The 17,632-nt window shown below is 40.0% G+C and overlaps 1 protein-coding gene across 4 annotated transcripts; it reads right to left on the minus strand.

The window, feature by feature from the left end:
• Window positions 1–12,340: 12,340 nt before the first annotated feature.
• On the minus strand, window positions 12,341–17,123 carry ARMCX3 (armadillo repeat containing X-linked 3). 4 transcript variants are annotated; one of them, XM_004328980.4, is made up of 5 exons: window positions 16,975–17,123; window positions 16,370–16,449; window positions 16,002–16,062; window positions 15,656–15,726; window positions 12,341–15,389 (listed from the first exon to the last, which is right to left on the minus strand). In XM_004328980.4, exon 5 carries the CDS (start codon window positions 15,238–15,240, stop codon window positions 14,101–14,103), a length of 1,140 nt encoding a protein of 379 aa, XP_004329028.1. In that variant the 5' UTR covers window positions 15,241–15,389; window positions 15,656–15,726; window positions 16,002–16,062; window positions 16,370–16,449; window positions 16,975–17,123; the 3' UTR covers window positions 12,341–14,100. The 4 variants fall into 4 exon arrangements, with proteins under 4 accessions (XP_004329028.1, XP_033705328.1, XP_004329027.1 ...); XM_033849437.2 differs by having other exon boundaries at window positions 16,002–16,099; XM_004328979.4 differs by lacking the exon at window positions 15,656–15,726.
• Between the last annotated feature and the right edge of the window lie 509 nt (window positions 17,124–17,632).

A 17,632-nucleotide genomic window follows, 5' to 3' on the forward strand; every position in this document is an offset into this window, starting at 1 on the left:
AAAGAAATGAAACTGAGCTATTTATAATGAGGTGGATAGACCTAGAGTCTGTCATACAGAGTGAAGTAAATCAGAAAGAGAAAGACAAATACCATATGCTAACACATATATATGGAATCTAAAAAAAAATGTCATGAAGAACCGAGGGGTAAGACAGGAATAAAGACACAGACCTACTAGAGAATGGACTTGAGGATATGGGGAGGGGGAAGGGTAAGCTGTGACAAAGCAAGAGAGAGGAATGGACATATATACACTACCAAACGTAAGGTAGATAGCTAGTGGGAAGCAGCTGCATAGCACAGGGAGATCAGCTCGGTGCTTTGTGACTGCCTGGAGGGGTGGGGTAGGGAGGGTGGGAGGGAGGGAGACGCAAGAGGGAAGAGATATGGGAACATATGTTTATGTATAACTGATTCACTTTGTTATAAAGCAGAATCTAACACACCATTGTAAAGCAATTATACTCCAATAAAAAAAATAATAATTTTTTTCCCACAAAGGAGTCTCAAGTTAATGTTTCAGTTTAGCAGAGAGGTTCCGCTGTCCATCCATTCAGCTGGTGGATGGGAAAAGAGAGAGCACAGGTCAAGCATGGAGAGGTTTTACGTGGAAAAATCTGGAGGTGACTTACATCACTTCTGCCACAATTCTTTGGCCCACAATTAGACTTATGGCTGCACTCGATCAAAAGGAACACTTACCATTGTCATCTAGCTGGATACCCAGGAGGAAGCAGACAACATGAATATTGGGGAGCATTAACAGCCTCTGCCACAATAGGCAAGAGCTTTGTGGAAGGAATTATAAAATGTTATTAAAAGACATTAATCATCCAGGATGCTGGTCTCAGTGGCTGCTTTTTCTGACTCTGGGTAACAGTTTTCAAATGTTTTCAGCCCCATCGATATCTTTCACAAGACTAGTCTGATCCTCAGGCCCCCTCCCTCTGCCTTCAATCCCCTGGGGCAGTAACGTCTTCCATCTCCCCTACAACCATATCCATATACCAAAATGGAGCAGGGGATTGGGGTTAGAGAGTGGGCAGGAAGTCAGTAGTAGAGGCAGAGAGTAAACATGAGATTTGTACTTACTTCCTCATATTTTCTAGTACTATTGCAGCCCTTTTAAAAATAAGCATCAGCATGCAATCATTTTTTACCATCAGAAAAAAAGGCAATGAAATTATTTTCACTGAAAAAGTAACAAGGAATCAATTCGAGGAAAAATATATCGTAAAAAATATTTCCAACTTAAGAAGGAGGCTTTGCTTCATGCAAGTGCCTTAGTCCAATTAAGTTTTACGATTGTACTGTTTTTCTACATAAGAAGTGTTATAAACATGCTTAAAGTATGTTTTTTTAAGACTTTTTTAATGTGGACCATTTTTAAGGTCTTTATTGAATTTGTTACAATATTGCTTTCATTCTACGTTTTGGCTTTTTGGCCACAAGGCATACGGGATCTTAGCTCCCCAACCAGGGATTGAACCTGCACCCGCTGCGTTGGAAGGCGAAGTCTTTAACCACTGGACCGCCAGGGAAGTCCCCCACATGCTTAAAGTATTTGGTAAGTTTTTAGACTGAATCCTTCTGAACAGTGAGATTCAACTCTGAGCAAAGGGAAGAGCTGTGAGGCTGAGGCAGCTGAGAGTGTAAGGGTTGCAAAGATGGTGTGATTCTCCCTGTCCTGTCAAGATGGGCATAAGGTGCTGTCTCCCAACCCCTTCCCATATTCCACAGCCTCTCATTCTTTGCACCTGACTCTGTTGCTCACTTCAAAAATATACACGAACAGGTGACCAAGGTGGTAACCTGGGTAAATGCCTTTGGCCCTTTCCATCCCTCTCCCAAATTCCCATAAAGATAACTCAGCCTCAACATAGATGGGAGCACTGTTCCCACCAATGGAAAACAGAATGGGATCGCTCTCTCCTAGACCCCTGTATCTGAGGGTTTCCATGTAGCCTAGAGAAGTGATTGCTGCAGGGAGAGCCCCCCAGACCCACTTGTTCTCTCCCTGAGTAGAAGCCTCCCTGGACCGTGTCTACTACCTCCCACCTAGCCTGAGGAGTGCAGTCTGGTAGGCCTCTCATTCCCAAACTCCAGGGAACCCAGGAGGAGCCTAGCCTTGCAGCAGGGTTGCTGCCTGCCATTCCACATCCTCCCTGGTGGCCCCTCAGCCAGGCTTAGGCCAGTGTCCAAGGAGCTCTCACCCACTAACCATACTGATAAACCTAGACCAGGTGTTCTCTGGCCAAGTCTAGAAATACCTAAAGTATATGTAAAGTTGTGTGTTAGGAATGAAAGGAGGGTGTATGTGGATTTTTCAGGAGAGAGAAGCTATAATTACCAACACATTCTTATTAGGAAGTGTGACCCTCAAATAATCACTGGCCCAGAAGATCTACGTTTATATTTGTTCTAAATAGGATAATCTTTATTTTCTTTTAATAATGAAATTAATACAATCATTGTAAAATATTCAAACAATGTAGAAATATATTCATTTATCCATTTAATAAGTCTTTATTGAGTGCCTATGCAAGGTACTGAGAATACAATGATGAGAAAAACTAAGTCTTTGCGTTCATGAAGCTCACAGAATAGTGGGGGATATACATTAATCAAATAATCACACAAGTGCATGTATAATTATAATTCCACATAAGTACAAAGAAAGAATGGGACACCGGTATATAAGAATATACAACAGAAGATCAAAGCTCTCTGAAGGGGGTAGAAAGGGGACAGAAAAAAATTCCCCAAGGAGTAAAATTTGAGCTAAAATAAGGAAAAGTGTAGTTAACTAGGCAAAGAAGACAATGTAAATGTCTTGTAACCTTACTGCTACTACAGAATGCCATTCTAATACACTGTGGTATATCCTTCCAGCTTGTTTACTATCCATATACAAATATGCGTGTGTGTATATATGTATGTATTTATATGTAACTGGAATAAATCTCAGTCCACAAATTCAAGTGTGTAAGACATCCAACTTTTATTTTCCATAGCAATACTCACAATTTTCATCTTGTCTTCTCATTCCATGGGGGTGACTGAAACAGTATCAGTTCAAGATCTACTGTTTTCTCCATCTGTTTTCTCCATGGTGTGTCTAAGTTCAAGGATGCTTATGGAGTGCCTTAGAGTTCTTAGAAGGAAGGAGTCCATGTGGATCTAGTATTATTCTACATAATTCACCACTTCCATTCCCTCCTTGTGGCCCCTTCAGACAAGATGGCTCTCTATTTGCTTCTGTGTCTTCCTTGAATGATCAAGACTTTCTCTGCTGCTTCCCTGCCGTTGCCATTCTGGGATACAGAAAGCTTGGTAAGACCCTATATTATTTGGCTGGAAGAAATATAAAACAGCATTCCCCCAAGATATCTCTTAAGAGGCATCACATAAGTCACCTACACAATCCAATGCAACAAACCTGTATGAGGAACTTCCAGTCAATAGCATACTGAACTGACTCAGAACTGACTCCTTCCACTTAAAACTCACAGAAATTATAGAATATGAACCCCCTCTAAAAGTAGTAATATAGTCAAGCTCATAATCATGAAATGGAAATCCCCAAGGAACAAAGAAGGAACTAACAGCAGTGAGCAAGAGATAAAGACGAACAGATGGATATTGGCCTTAAGGGCTGGGGAACAGGGTTTTAATCCCACATGGCAACAGGAGGCAATGCCTCTAGGAAGTGGAAGATGGCAGGCTGGTACTGAGCTCCTGTCTAAATCCAGATCCCATAGAAGCACAACCAGTACCTAAAATGATGACTAGAAAACCTTTTCTCACAGCGAAGATATATAACAAGAAAGCTTGCCTTTTATGTGAGGTTATGGGTGGATAAAGAGATCCCTGAGAGCAATCAGAACACAGGCCAGCTCCACCCATAGGTGTAGGGTTGAATTCACAGTTCCTACATGTTAGTGAACCCAAAGGACACAAACTAACATAAAAATTAATCTGGAACTGGTTAAAGTTGTGTGACGCTAGCAGAGGTAAACTCAAACCCAAGGAGATAATTAAGACATTCAAAGATATATCTCAAAAAATAATCACCCAGAATGCAGCATAAAAAGATAAAGTGGTGCAAAATATGCATGAGAACCTAGAAGACATGGCAGAAAGAATGAAAAGTATCAAAATACACTTGGAAGAAATTCCATAAAAAGAAGACTAGAAAGAATAAGCAAAAGGTAATATTTGAAGAGATTGTGGCACAGAATTTTCAACAACTGAAGCAAGACATGAATCCTTATATGTAACACACTGACTCTTGAGCAGGTTGAATACAAATAAAACCATAACTAGACACATCTTAGTGTAGAGCATCAACTATCCCTAGCATGATACTTTCATGTGTTTGGGCTTTGGGAAATGACAAAGCCCTTCCATAAACCTTTCCTGAAGAAAGGAGTAGGGAAAATGGAAAAGTAAGAGATATTGTGGGAGAGAAAAACAAGAATATAAGTTTATATCTAAAACATAATATTATATCATATATGAATACACATAAATATGTGAGAGAGTACATGGAAATGTTCATGTAGTTTTTGGTGTCTGTCACCCCATCCCTTAGTAAATTACTGTATATTTTTTTCTTTCTGACTATTCAGACGTTTCCCGCAGAGACATAAGTAGGATGAGCCCATTGGGAAATTGTATCAGCTGTTGGTTAAGCCACAGTCTCTACACAGCTTATTTGCCTGCACTGTGTTTTCTCTTGGACTCTAAATTCTGAGCATAGCTTTTTTAAGCTACAACTAAGGTAACCAACATACAATACAATAAAATAATGATAGCTGGAGCACTGTGTTAATGAGATACATTGCAAATCTGGAAGAGGTAAGAGAGACAGAGTGAGAAAACAAATGAATTATGGGTAAGAGTCTAAAGATACTTTCTAAAAAAATCTTTAATCTACCACTTAGGTAGGCATCACTAGGTATGTCTAAGAAACAATGTTTGAAGAAAATGCACATATAGTGAAGAATAAATGCAGAATCATAAAATTATTTCAATCAAATCCCAGTCCTGCCTCCAAGGGATATCTCCCAGAAGACCTTCCTCAGAGTTTCTATTCTCCAAATTTCTCCAGTCCCTTGTATTACTTCCACAGATGACTATTCATATCCATGTCTGTGCACTTCAAAACATATTATCTCCCACTGAAATAGAACTACTTAAGGAGTCAGCTATAATCTTTAGCAAAATAAGTAATAAGAGCACTGAAAGGAGTACAAGTAAAGCAGAAAAAAATAATTTCTGGGATTGAAAAACATGATTTTCAAATTTAAAAACTCAGAATAAATATAAGAGAAAATACATTCTAAAAAGGAGAGAATTTATAGGCACATCCTCTTACCTTAACAAAATAAAATTAGAAATAAATAATAAAAGATCACCATTAAACATAACTGCCTGACAATATAGCACTGTTCTCCATAATAACCCCTGGGTCAAAGAGGAAATTAAAAGCAAAATTGCAAGCTATAAGGAAAGCAAAGAAAAAGAGAATACATCATATCAAAGCTTATGGGGCATGGCTAAAGCTGTATTCAGAGAAAAATAAATAATCTTAATTACCATTATTATTCAAGAAGATCATAAATAAAAGAAATAAGCCCTATTCTTGAAGCATTAGAAAAGCACAATAGAACAAATCCAAAGATAGAAGAAATTAGTAAAGTTAAAAATAATGACCAGAAAAAACATTGTAGAAATGATAAATAAAAGCCTGTTTCTTTGAAAAGACCAATAAAATAAACACACTCTTCATAAGTAAAACTAAGTAATAACGGAAGAAAAGCAAAAGTATACAAATTATGAATAATAAAGGATTTCACTACAAAAATAGATGTGATTAAAAGAGTTATAATTTTACATATACATCTTCGACATCAAATTTAAAAATCTAAAGGTAATGGATGATTTCCCAGTAGAATAGAAGTTACCAACATTAACCCAAGAAATAGAAAATTTGAGTAGACAAATTACAAGGGATAAGATTGGAAATGTGATTGTAGACCTACCACTAAAAAAGGAATCAGGATCAAATAGTTTTGCAGTTCAGTTCTATCTAACATTTAAAGAGGAGATAATACCAATATTATTTACACTCAACCAGAAAAGAGGAAAAAAATTGAAGTTCACTAACGAATTTTATAAAGCTAGCAAACCTAAGACCAAAACATGCTAAAGGTAGTACATAAAAGGTAACTATAAATAAATATTAATAATAAATATAAAAATCAAAATAAAACATTAACAAACTATAAAACTTATAAACAAACAGAACTCAGAAGTTTGGCAATAAAAAGCTCTACTATGACCTAGTAGGATTAGAAAAAAATCAGCAGCTACTTCTAATGGGTACCAACAAGAATAGAAAGGAATAACTTAAACATTGAAAGTGCTTTTTACCAACAGTCAACAGCAATCCTCATTCTAACCATGAAATGCTAAAGTCATTTCCACTAAAACCAGGAACAAGTCAAGGTCATCCACAATCTCCATTTTTATTCAATAGTATTTTGGGTGATTCTAGTTATTGCAATAAGATAAGGAAATAAATAATTAGTGTAAAACTGGGAAAAGTTAAAAGCAATTTCTATTTACAACTGATATGACTGTATTTGTCTAAAACACAGAGGACTATTTAAAAATCACAAAGTCAATAAGCAAAATAGAAGAGATGGTGAGGCAAAGATAAACACAAAAAAATCAATAGCTTTCCTCTATTCTAGCAAGTTTTTAGGAAGTATTGCACTCTAGAGACCATGTGCTAACATTATTTTCTTATTTCTTTTGCTTAAAAGGATACATATTACTAATGAAAGGAGTATCCTCTATCAAAGTCATCCATAGAATGTTTTAATCAATTGCCACTCCAACCAATTGTTTCAGTGTCAATGTGTCACTGATGTTTATTTCAGTTTTTTCATTATATTATTTTCTCTATTTGTACACAAGTGTCTTTTATAAATTTAAATCTGTATCTCTACCAGTTTTTGATAAGAATATTACTTTATCTTGTAAGTGTCCACCAAAATGTCTTAATTCATAGTGCTCAAGCCTTCTAGATCTGACAGTTCATTCCATGTTTCAAAAATATCGGTTTCTTATCTTCGGTTTCAAGGCACATGTGACAATATGTAATAACTCCCCTGCTTGGAAGACTGAGTTAGCTAGCGGATTTTCAAACTCTCAAATACACCGATTAGCTTGCTCATTGTCAATGCTTTGAGTGAAGTGTTGTCACACTCGTGTAAGTCACTTGCTAGACTACTTTTTACAAATTGTGGCATTTTCATAGCCCATAGTGCACTGTATTTACCCTTTGGTGTTTCAAATTTCTTCATAATAGACCCATAAACAATTAATTACTAGTATCACAACCCAATACTATTCATTCCAACTTTAATAAAACAGGTTCTGTGATATAGGACTTCACCAACAGTCTTCAGTGCATCATGCCTCAAAGATAGCAAAAAGAGCAATAATGTTTCCATTTATAGAGAAGAATAACATGTGGTAAATAACCTGTAACTAATAATCTCTAAAAAGTTCTGTCAAAAAGTGGAGAAAAGGATGACACATTCAATGTCTGGGGATGGGAAAAAGAAATAAAATTACATCTCTACTTCATACCACATACAAAATTATATACCAGAAGGATTAAACACACACACATACAAATAGCTATTTTTAAAAGCTTGAAGAAAATATTAAAAATTATTGTAAACTCTTGGGATAGGAAAAGCTTGCCTCAGCATGTCCAGAATCCTAGAAGCCATAAAGGGAAAGGCTGAATTATATGACTACCTAAATATGTAGCTCTTCTACAGAAGAAGACACCATGAACAAAGTTAAATGAGGTAGGATATGCATGGAAATACACACATGATGTATTTTAAGTGAAATAAAAGTTGCAGAACAGAACAATATACGGACTGTGACTTCATTTTCTGATAAAAATATGAATATGTGTATCATTTATGTTTAAATACACATAAAACACATTCATAGTAAGTAACTGTAAAAATGGGCGAGAAAAGGGCAGTTTTACATTTTAATTTATATTTTATCTGTTTTAGTTTTTAATAGAACTGCTATGGTTTAAGAAAATAAAGAAGATTAAAATAGAGTTCTTTATGAAAAATAATCTCTCAGAGTGGTGTTAATTCCCAAATCTGTCTCAGAGTGGTAGTCAAATATCCAGATGGATGCATAATCCTGTCCACCAGTGCAGAAGCGATAATATGGCCTTCTTCCCCAGATACTAATTTTTCCCCTTTCTAAGTTAAAACAAATATGTCTGGGACTTCTACTGATAGGTTTAAAATAGATGAAAAACAGGGCTTCCCTGGTGGCGCAGTAGTTGAGAGTCCTCCTGCCGATGCAGGGGACACGGGTTCCCGCCTGCCAACACAGGGGACACGGGTTCATGCCCTGGTCCGGGAAGATCCCACATGCCATGGAGCGGCTAGGCCCATGAGCCATGGCCACTGAGCCTGCGCGTCCGGAGCCTGGGCTCCGCAACGGGAGAGGCCACACCAGTGAGAGGGCCGCGTACCGCAAAAAAAAAATAAATTAATTAAAAAATAAATAAATAAATAAAATAGCTGAAAAACAATTCCAGAGTGTTACTAATATCTTAATATTTCCCCAATTATAGTCATTTCCACCTAAACACATGTGATGATATATGTATGACATATATTTATAGACATTCACAAGTTATGACATTCATAAATAAAGATTTAACTTTTATATCGGAAGAAAATCAACCAGAATTTAATGGAATTATAAGCGACATGGTGCAATTTAATACTTCCAACTTTGGCTATAGATTACACAGACCAGCATAACAAGAGCTGATGACTGATGATGTTAAATAATTAGTGATTACAAAGAATCATTCCCCAAGTCAGCTTAAATGGATTTAAGATTTAGAAAATATTTTAAATATTGTTTGTTTTATTTGGTCTTGCCTAGATTCCATCCTTTCTAATAACAAAAAGAGAATCCAATTTAATTCATTTTAAATGATGGAAGAAGGTAAAAATTAAAAGTTTTCTTTTATTGATCCATTTCATTATGTCAGGGTTTTCATTACAGCTTATTGAAAGAAAGCCACAAAAATTAGCAAGATTATAGTTAAACCACATTTTAGCAAAGACTGAAATAGAAATGGAAAAAAAACTAAAGAGGTGACAATTCATTTTGCTTGAGTTTCAAAAAAAAATCAATAACAAGTTATCATTACTCATCAAAAAAAATCCAGAAAAGAAAGATACTAATCAACATGTAGGAGAGGATGCATTGCAGATATTACAGTTTTCTCCTGTTGTAAAAGTATACACTCTCAAACTCTGTATGAAAGCTAATTGATAATATACCTTAACAGTCATAAAACTACCATCAATTGATGATCCACCTCTGGCAAAGGGGTATCTAGGCAGACAAAATTTTTAATTGTGTCCAAGGAGAAAGATGCTCTAGCTCTTGAATACAAGTATTTGATTTCAGCCACAAGTCAATCACCATAGCAGATGTGGATGCACCTGGTTCTACTACTTTGACAGCACTAACATCTAGCTAAGTCAGCTTGCCCTGATTCCTTGAGCACTAAATAAAAAACCTTCTGATAATTTGGTTTCTGATGCAAATTGACCTTAGGGACAGAATGTTCTTAGCAGCCAACACTAAGAATCTGATCTATTTGGTAATTACATTTCTTATAGTAACATAGACTGTCATTCTGTTATTTTATTTTCAAAAAGAAATTCCACCCCATTTAATAACATGTTATGTCCATGTGCAAACTTAGAAAAATGCTCAATAAACAGAAGGCTCTAATGCCCAAACAAAGATGCTTGTATTACACTTACTCTTTCACTTTTTAAAATGTAAATGGTCAACAGGGCCAAAAAGTTACACTTAGCCCACTGCCAGTGCTGGATTGAATTCCATTGGCATGAACCTGTTAGGATAAAATTACCCATCCAATAAGGCTTCTTTCCCACCCCCTACCTTCTCCCTCCACTCAGACTTACCCCCAAACCTAACATTGCCCAAGCCCTTAACACAAGGCCTGAGAGGGACCCAATGGAGAGGGGAAAGCATGGAGATACACATCTCTGAAAGTAAATATGTGTTGACCTGCTTGACACCACACCTCAGGGCAGAGCAAACCAGGGGTCATTACCCTAGTCTTCGGCACCCCGAGATGGCAGCACGATAGTTCTGGTTTAAAGGCAAGGAAGAGCCACAGTTTAAACAGAGAAATCAGAATCAAACATTCAACCTGGGATGTGATGTAAAATGAATGTAAAAAGATAGCATTGAAAATAGTCATAATCACTCTTCAAAAAAACCATTCTCAAGGGAATTTAGCAGAGAAATTAACCAAACAGAGGCATAAACACAAAATTTGCCTGAACCACATCAATTTGCTAAACCTACACTTAGAATCCCTTTTGAAACAAGGCAAGTAAAATATGAATTTAAAAATAGAAAACCAGTTTCCTGAGCCTTGAAATATTATGCTTTGGGTGACAATTTATAAGAGAACTATACTCCATCTTTGTAAAATTCCCTTTGAACACATTTGACTGGGATAGACCCACTTAAATTCCTAAAACAATTAGATGAGAGAAAAACCAAAATAGCAAAATATCCTCTGAGTTTCTAATTTCCTCAGTTACCCAGAAGTTGCCATCCTCTCTAAAGAGAGGACACTGCCCCCTCCCTGCCCCGATGAGCTGCCACAATCACAGAACTGTGCCCTTCCCAAAATGTTTGAGTGGCAGCCTCCGATGTGAAAGCATGAGGACATCTGCGTGTGGCTGGGCCGGCCCTGTGGCCTCCCTGGACCAGGCAGTCACATATCTGTCTCACACAGCACTTACCAAAGTCTGGGTGATTCTGTGCCAAACAATACCAGGTGTGGGACATCAAAATTGCATGCAGTGCACATAGTGCTGTGCCACGTTAAGACTGGTGCCTTCTCAGTCTCTGTTCAACAAAGGTCCAAAAAATCTTGGCATCCAGCCACACCCAGGTCACCGTATTACCACAGCAATGACAAATATTATTCTGTATCAAATGCCCACCGGTGCATCACCTGGTGTCATGGGGATTAAATGGTCATCCACAAAAGACACAGAAGCACAGAGACTACTGCCAATGGTCTCTCAGAAGGAGGAAATAAAAAAGACAAGTGCAAGGGAGGGAGAGGGAAGAAGAATGGGAAGGGATGAGAAAAGAGACCTGCAGGAGCAGATGGACACTGGTCAGACCTGTGCCCCTGCTGCACAGTGGCTTTTTATTACGCAAGTTGACCTCATTTTTCACCCCATGTAGAAAAGTCACTCAGCACCCCAAGTTCAACATGGCTTGATCTGAATATTTTTTAGATGTTCAAGATACAGATCCGGGTCAGGGGACAAGTTTGTTCTTGTTGTCTCTATTTTCTTAAGTATCTCCAATGAATAATTTTTAGTAGAAAAATAGAAAAAATTTAAATCAGGCTCTGAAAATTCATCTACAGTATCATCCAATTTGATGTATAGAATATATAGGTATATGGATAGTACAAGTGTCTGGAAGGGTATCCACAGTTGCAATTCTATGCTTCTCTCCCCAGCTGCCACAGTCCCTTACCCAGTTCTTTCTGCAGCCCTCCACTCTTACTCTCTGCACCTTCTCTCTGGGGATCACATCCACTCCAATGTCCTCAATTATCATTCATCCTCCAGTGGCCCCCAAATCTTATCTATAGCCTAGTCTTCTCTGAGCGCCAGATCAATACATTCAAGTGACAATAGGGTGTATCCATCTGGATGTCACACAGTTACCTCAAACTCAATTTATTTTAAATGGATTAGGCTTCCCCTCCCAAATCCTTTTCTCCTGCCTAATAATAGAGCAAGAAAAAAGTTAGTTCCCTTTACCCTCATCCCATCCTTAAAAATGATGTCAAATTAGCCCCCACGTGTTCATGATTCAGTAGGGTCACCATACCCAACAACTTTAAGCTAACCAGTCCTTGGTCCTTTTGTCGACTATAGGCAACATTAGAGTAAGTATATGGAAGCCTGAGGCTAAAACCAGATCATAACTGAACAGACATTTTACCCTTTCCTGGCCTCATGTATAAAGCAGGATAAGATCTCCAAACTGACTAGGAATATGTTGTGAGGGCGGGTGAGATCATGTCTGATGAAACACTTTGTGTCCTTAGAAATAAGAAAACCTTATTTCTTTGAGAAATTATTGTAACAGTTGCCTTGCAGGAATGACATCACTCTACACAGTGGTCACTTAATAAGTGCTAAACTTTATTGTTGTTATTATTTATTAAATGATGCTGACATGTGGAAGAATGCCCCCAGCGAAACAAAGGTCAACCAAAAAAGCTATCAACCTTGAATTCCAGGGAATTAAGCGTGCTCACTTTTCTTAATTAACTGCTATGTGCCAGAACATTCTAAGTATTTCCCATGTATTACTTCATTTAATCCTCACAACGAGCCCCATCTTCAGCACTCATCTATTATTTCAGAGAGAAAACTTCAACCCATCTCATGTTTAATCTAAATATTTTTTCCACTCAGTACATGCTCCAATCACCTGCTCCATTCCCAACACTTCTTTTTCAAAAATTTTTGAAAAAATCAGTATTTGTTTTAGATAAATAAGAACACATAGATGAATAAAAAGTAAAAAGGTAAAGATTACTCTATCCTTCCACCCAAAGATAACCACTGTTACTATTTGGGTGTCTGTAATTCCAGAGTTTTTAGTGTCTACTTAAACGTCTTATATTCTCAAAAAAGTGGAATCATACTATGAATACTGCTATCTAACCTACCTTTCTCACTTAACAATGCATGATGAATATCGTTCCCTGGCAATATGGATTGCAAGTGACATATTTATCTTATACCGTGTGAATATTCTTTAATTTATTTAACCAATCCAGTGTGCTAAATTGTTTAAGTTGGTTCCAGTTTTTACTATTTTACACATTGCTGGGATGAACAGCCTTGTACATACAGTTTTTGGCCAATGAATCAGTTATTTCTTTGGGACAAAGGGTTTACATATTTTAAGGCTTATGATATGTATTACAAAATGGCCCTCCACAAACCTTGAGCCAGTGTAAGCTCATTCCTACCACCAGGGTTTGAAAGGATCCATTTTGCCACACCCTCAAGCACACTGCACAGTGGGTGAGAGAGGAACTTTTATATGAATTCCAATTATTCTTTCTAGTCAAAATTATTTACTGGCTCTCAGTGTTCAGTGGGATAATATTCAAACAGTTCTCCACAAACTGGCTTCAGCCAGTTTTCCAAATTTATTTACTTCCCATCCTTACACTCTCCACTCTAAGCAGACTAGTCTCCCCCTTACTGTCATAGGAAGACTTCCTACCTCCATGCCTTTCTCACACCAGTCCCCCGTCACTCCCATCATACGGAATGCCCTAACTACCTATCCCATAGAGGACTCATTTTAAATGGCCACTTCCTCCATAAATCTGTAGCTGACTATTGTATCCCACAGAAACCTTTGCTTCCTCTGTGCTCTGAACGCACATATTTGACGATGAATATATGCTTGAGATATTGTTATCTTTTTATTTGTATGTTTCTTATCTCTCCAACTAGATTATAAACCAAAAGACAAGGATGGTTTCTTTTTCTTCTTTCTTTTTTTCCAGCATTAGCACACAACTTTATTGATGATATACAAATTAAGTCAATGCCCATGACAGGAGAGAGCTTATTTATGACGAATTGGTTCACTGTCACTTGTGCAGAAGAAATAGTAAAAATATTTCAATCTAGGCAGTGAGATAAAAAGCAACAAACTTGTTTTCAGAACAGGTAGTGATATTCATTCATCCAGCTTAGACCTGAAGACCAACTCAGATAAATATCAGCGTTGATGATACAATATGATATTCATTACTCAAAATTGGCAGCTGAAAGGATTCCTTTACCATATAAACAAGGTGGAGAAAAGGAGTAGTTTACAATGTGTGTTGCTTCTAAACTACAAAATCAAGAAGTTATTCCTGGCTCTTTGGGAACATATGCTCAGCCAGTTTGGCCATGAATTTTCCAACTTTTACTTTCACCAAAAAATCATGATGGCTTTCTATCCCCAGAATCTTATCAGCACACACTTGAAATTCTTTTAAAAAGAAAAAAAGTGAAACTTCGCTGAATTGATTCTGAGTAGGTTCATTTTCCTCCCATTTAAAATTGTCATTTATGTTCTCAAATATGACCAGAAGTTTAAGAATCACCTCTTTGTTCTCCTTCTTATTAAAGAGGGAACCCAGTGAAGATGGTACTTGGGCCCTGAGCAGTTCTCTAGTCATGGCTGGATTTTCAGCCAAATTCAAAAGGAGTTTCAAAACCTGAAATTTGGTTTCTTCATTTCCTGCTGAAAATAAACGAAAAAAGTCTGAAATGGAATTAGCAAGCATGTGCTGATACTCATTAGTAACAGTCATGTTCGTAAGCAATCTTAGTCCCGCCAGCTGCACAGATGAGTTCAAGCGAGAAGTGATTGTGTCATCACACACTTGATTCATGTATATCTTAAGCCTGCGCTGATTTTCAGCATTCACACTCAAGTTATTTAGGACAATTAAAGCCTTTTCCTTAACTATGGGATCCCGAGTATTGAGAATCTTTGCAACAATCGGGAGACCACCCAGATCACGAATAATATCTCTGTTAAATGCGTAAGCAGCATTGTTACCCAGGGCAATTAAAGCTGCTTCGAGAATATAAGGCTTTTCAGACATCTCAACCAAGCAAAGAACTTTTTGCAACTCTTGAGGGGACAAAATAGTATCATCTGAATTGGGGGAAGCCCTTTTCTGCACGGCCCGACGAGCCCGGGTAGCCCTGGCCCTTGCCCTGGCCCTAGCTCTGGTCCCAGCCTCAGTCCCAATCCGGGCCCAAGGTGGGTACCATACTATACCTTTGTTCTCACTGTTGTCATCATCATCATCAGACCAGTCATTGTACCTGGCCCCAGGACAGTCCCCAACATCATCCATGTCGCCAGACCCGCCCTCAGCCATTTTCTCCTTGTTCTGTTTTCTTCCCCTGGTCAGTCTATAAATGCAATAGCAGGCGCCAGCCCCAATCACCAGTCCTGCGGTCACCCAGCCTACTTTCCTGGCGTAGCCCATGCAATCGTCCCTGACGATATCAGGGACCAAGGAACACAGTAGTCACAGGCTGGGGGAGGAGGGCTATGGGCCTGGCCTGGGTGCAGGCCTTCGGAGGATGATTGTCTTCAGCCTCTTCAAGGCCACAACAGCTGATTCTGGAGGCGGACCTTAGGGGGTGGAGGAAGGAAAAGGGGTTTGAGTTTCTCTTCTCCTTGTGTTGTCTCATGCAGAGAGTTGCACAGAGGGATAAGTAAATGAGTTCTTGGCAGGAAATGTAGATTGTTAACAAATTCTTTCCTCATTTCACTCTCCCCCTACCCTCCGCAGTCCACCCCCTCCCCAAGCCTAGATAAAGGCAACGGAGCCCATAGTCCGCTGGGCCCTCAGCCACCCCAACCTCGGGTGTTCCCAGGGAGTGGCACCTTGCACTAACCTCCTTCAGACAGGCAGTTTGCCCCTTCTTCCCTCCCCTGGAGGTGTGCCACGCCCAACAACCCTTGCAATCTGCAGAGAGACCAGAGCCAGTGAGAACTGAAGCCTTGATGGATTGACTGTTCATTCCTTGCTTTCCTGATTCACCTATCTAGGTTGTCAGATTTAAAAAAACAAAACAAAACAAAACCTCTCTATGCCATCCAAAACATGCATGTGCCTGCCCCTTCCCTAGCCTGAAATGGGAGGGATGTTAGGGAAATAAGGTAGGATTGGGTGAGCCTGTCCAACCGCGGGCGATTTCCAACCCCTCCCCCATTCCAAGCAGCCCCCACGCCCACACCGACCTCTACTGATCTGAGGAAACTTCCTCCCTCTTTTCAAGTGGTGCCACCTGCTACAGCAGACCTGCAGGATGACAGATCGAAAACATGGGGACTAAATGCTGTTGAGAGAAGAGGATTATGAACAAACTATCTGATAGGTTTCCCTTCTGTCATTCTCCCCCACCCCACCCCCCGCGACACACGCGCGCGCGCTCGCACACACACACACACACACACACACACACACACACACACATCGCACGCCATTTCGCCACAGTCCCGGGAGTGCAAGAAACACACTCAGACTCAAACCCAACCTAGATTATTGCCATCTCTGGTTTCTCCCCACCCCCACCACCGCCCCGGTTAGGGTCCCCATTTGGTCTTACCCTCAAATCGACCTTCACCGATCGGGGTTAATTTCCTTCCTCTTCTCTAGCCTGGCGTAGTGCCGCAACCTACGGAAAGACTGGCAACCCGGGAGAGGCTCGGACCCACAAAACACAGAGCCATGGTCAGGAAGACACAGTCACAGAAAAACTGGAAACAGCCGCTACCGAGTGCTTGGTGGACGGACCGGTCCCCAGAACAGAAAACTCTTTCCTAATTCAGAGGCCTGGTTGTCAAAGGTTTCCCACCCCTATAACCCCTCTCGGGGTTCTGCTGACACATCACGTTGCACCCCCGCCTCCCCATGTCCAGCCTTTCCCCGCCGGCACTGTCCTGGAGTACTGGGGGCAAACACCCAGGCCGCAGCTCCCTTTCCAGATTATGGCCTCGGTTCCACCAGATTCCCACCTCCCAATCTCTGAGCTCCTCCCCAAACACCCCGCTGCTCACCATTTCGCAGCAACGAAATGGGCTGCGGGCGGGACAGATGTCTTGGAAAGCCGGCGGCGAGTGGGAGAGACGATGGAGGCGCCCCAGGACTCGCGACGGTCTCCGCCCTGCGCCCTCGGCCACCCCCACCTTCTGGAATCTCCCAGGCACTGACCTGCAGGGATCCGGGACAATTTCCTTCTCCTCCTCCTTCTTGCCTCTGCTGCAGGCCCGCTCGCCCTCAGGGCAATGGGGAGCTGGTACTCAGACGGGAACAACGACCAGAACAAGAAGGACTTCTGCACACGTCAGCTCTTGGTCACGTGAGAGCTACGTCATCCACCAACTCGGGTCCCCAATTTCCCCTCCCACCAGCAGTGCGGCAGAAGAGGGCCCGCCCCCCTCCATTCCCTCCCCCATATCAGGCCTTGTTACTCTTTCTTCTTTGCTAATCCCATCTCCCTGTAGTTGTGTTTGCCTTCCTCTGATTACCAGAAAGGGACAGCATCTTCCCCTGGGGTTACTGGCCACTTGTACTTTTTGAAAAATTGCCTCTTCCTTCCCTAGGCTCCTGGGGCAGCAACCTCTCCTTCCACCTTCCAGCTACAAATGTCTACCGTTTCCTCTGAAATCTAGTCCCAGATCTGAAAAGAAAAAGCCATCAGAAAAGGAGACCTGGAGTGAGTGTGGTTTTTTCTTTCTTAATGCTTTTTTGTTCTTTCAGTTCTGCCCTCTCCCACCCCCAGCCTACATTCTTTTTATGAGAAAAGAATTGCTGTAAAGCTATTTTCATTTGAGAAAGAAAAAAAGAGTGGGAGTTGGAGAGTGATGTT

This window comes from Tursiops truncatus, chromosome X, assembly GCF_011762595.2.
Source record: "Tursiops truncatus isolate mTurTru1 chromosome X, mTurTru1.mat.Y, whole genome shotgun sequence".
Classification (NCBI taxonomy): Eukaryota; Metazoa; Chordata; class Mammalia; order Artiodactyla; family Delphinidae; genus Tursiops; species Tursiops truncatus.

Excerpts from the sequence above, each read along its gene's own strand:
- ARMCX3 (XM_004328979.4), bottom strand. The coding sequence starts at position 15,240 with ATGGGCTACGCCAGGAAAGTAGGCTGGGTGACCGCAGGACTGGTGATT.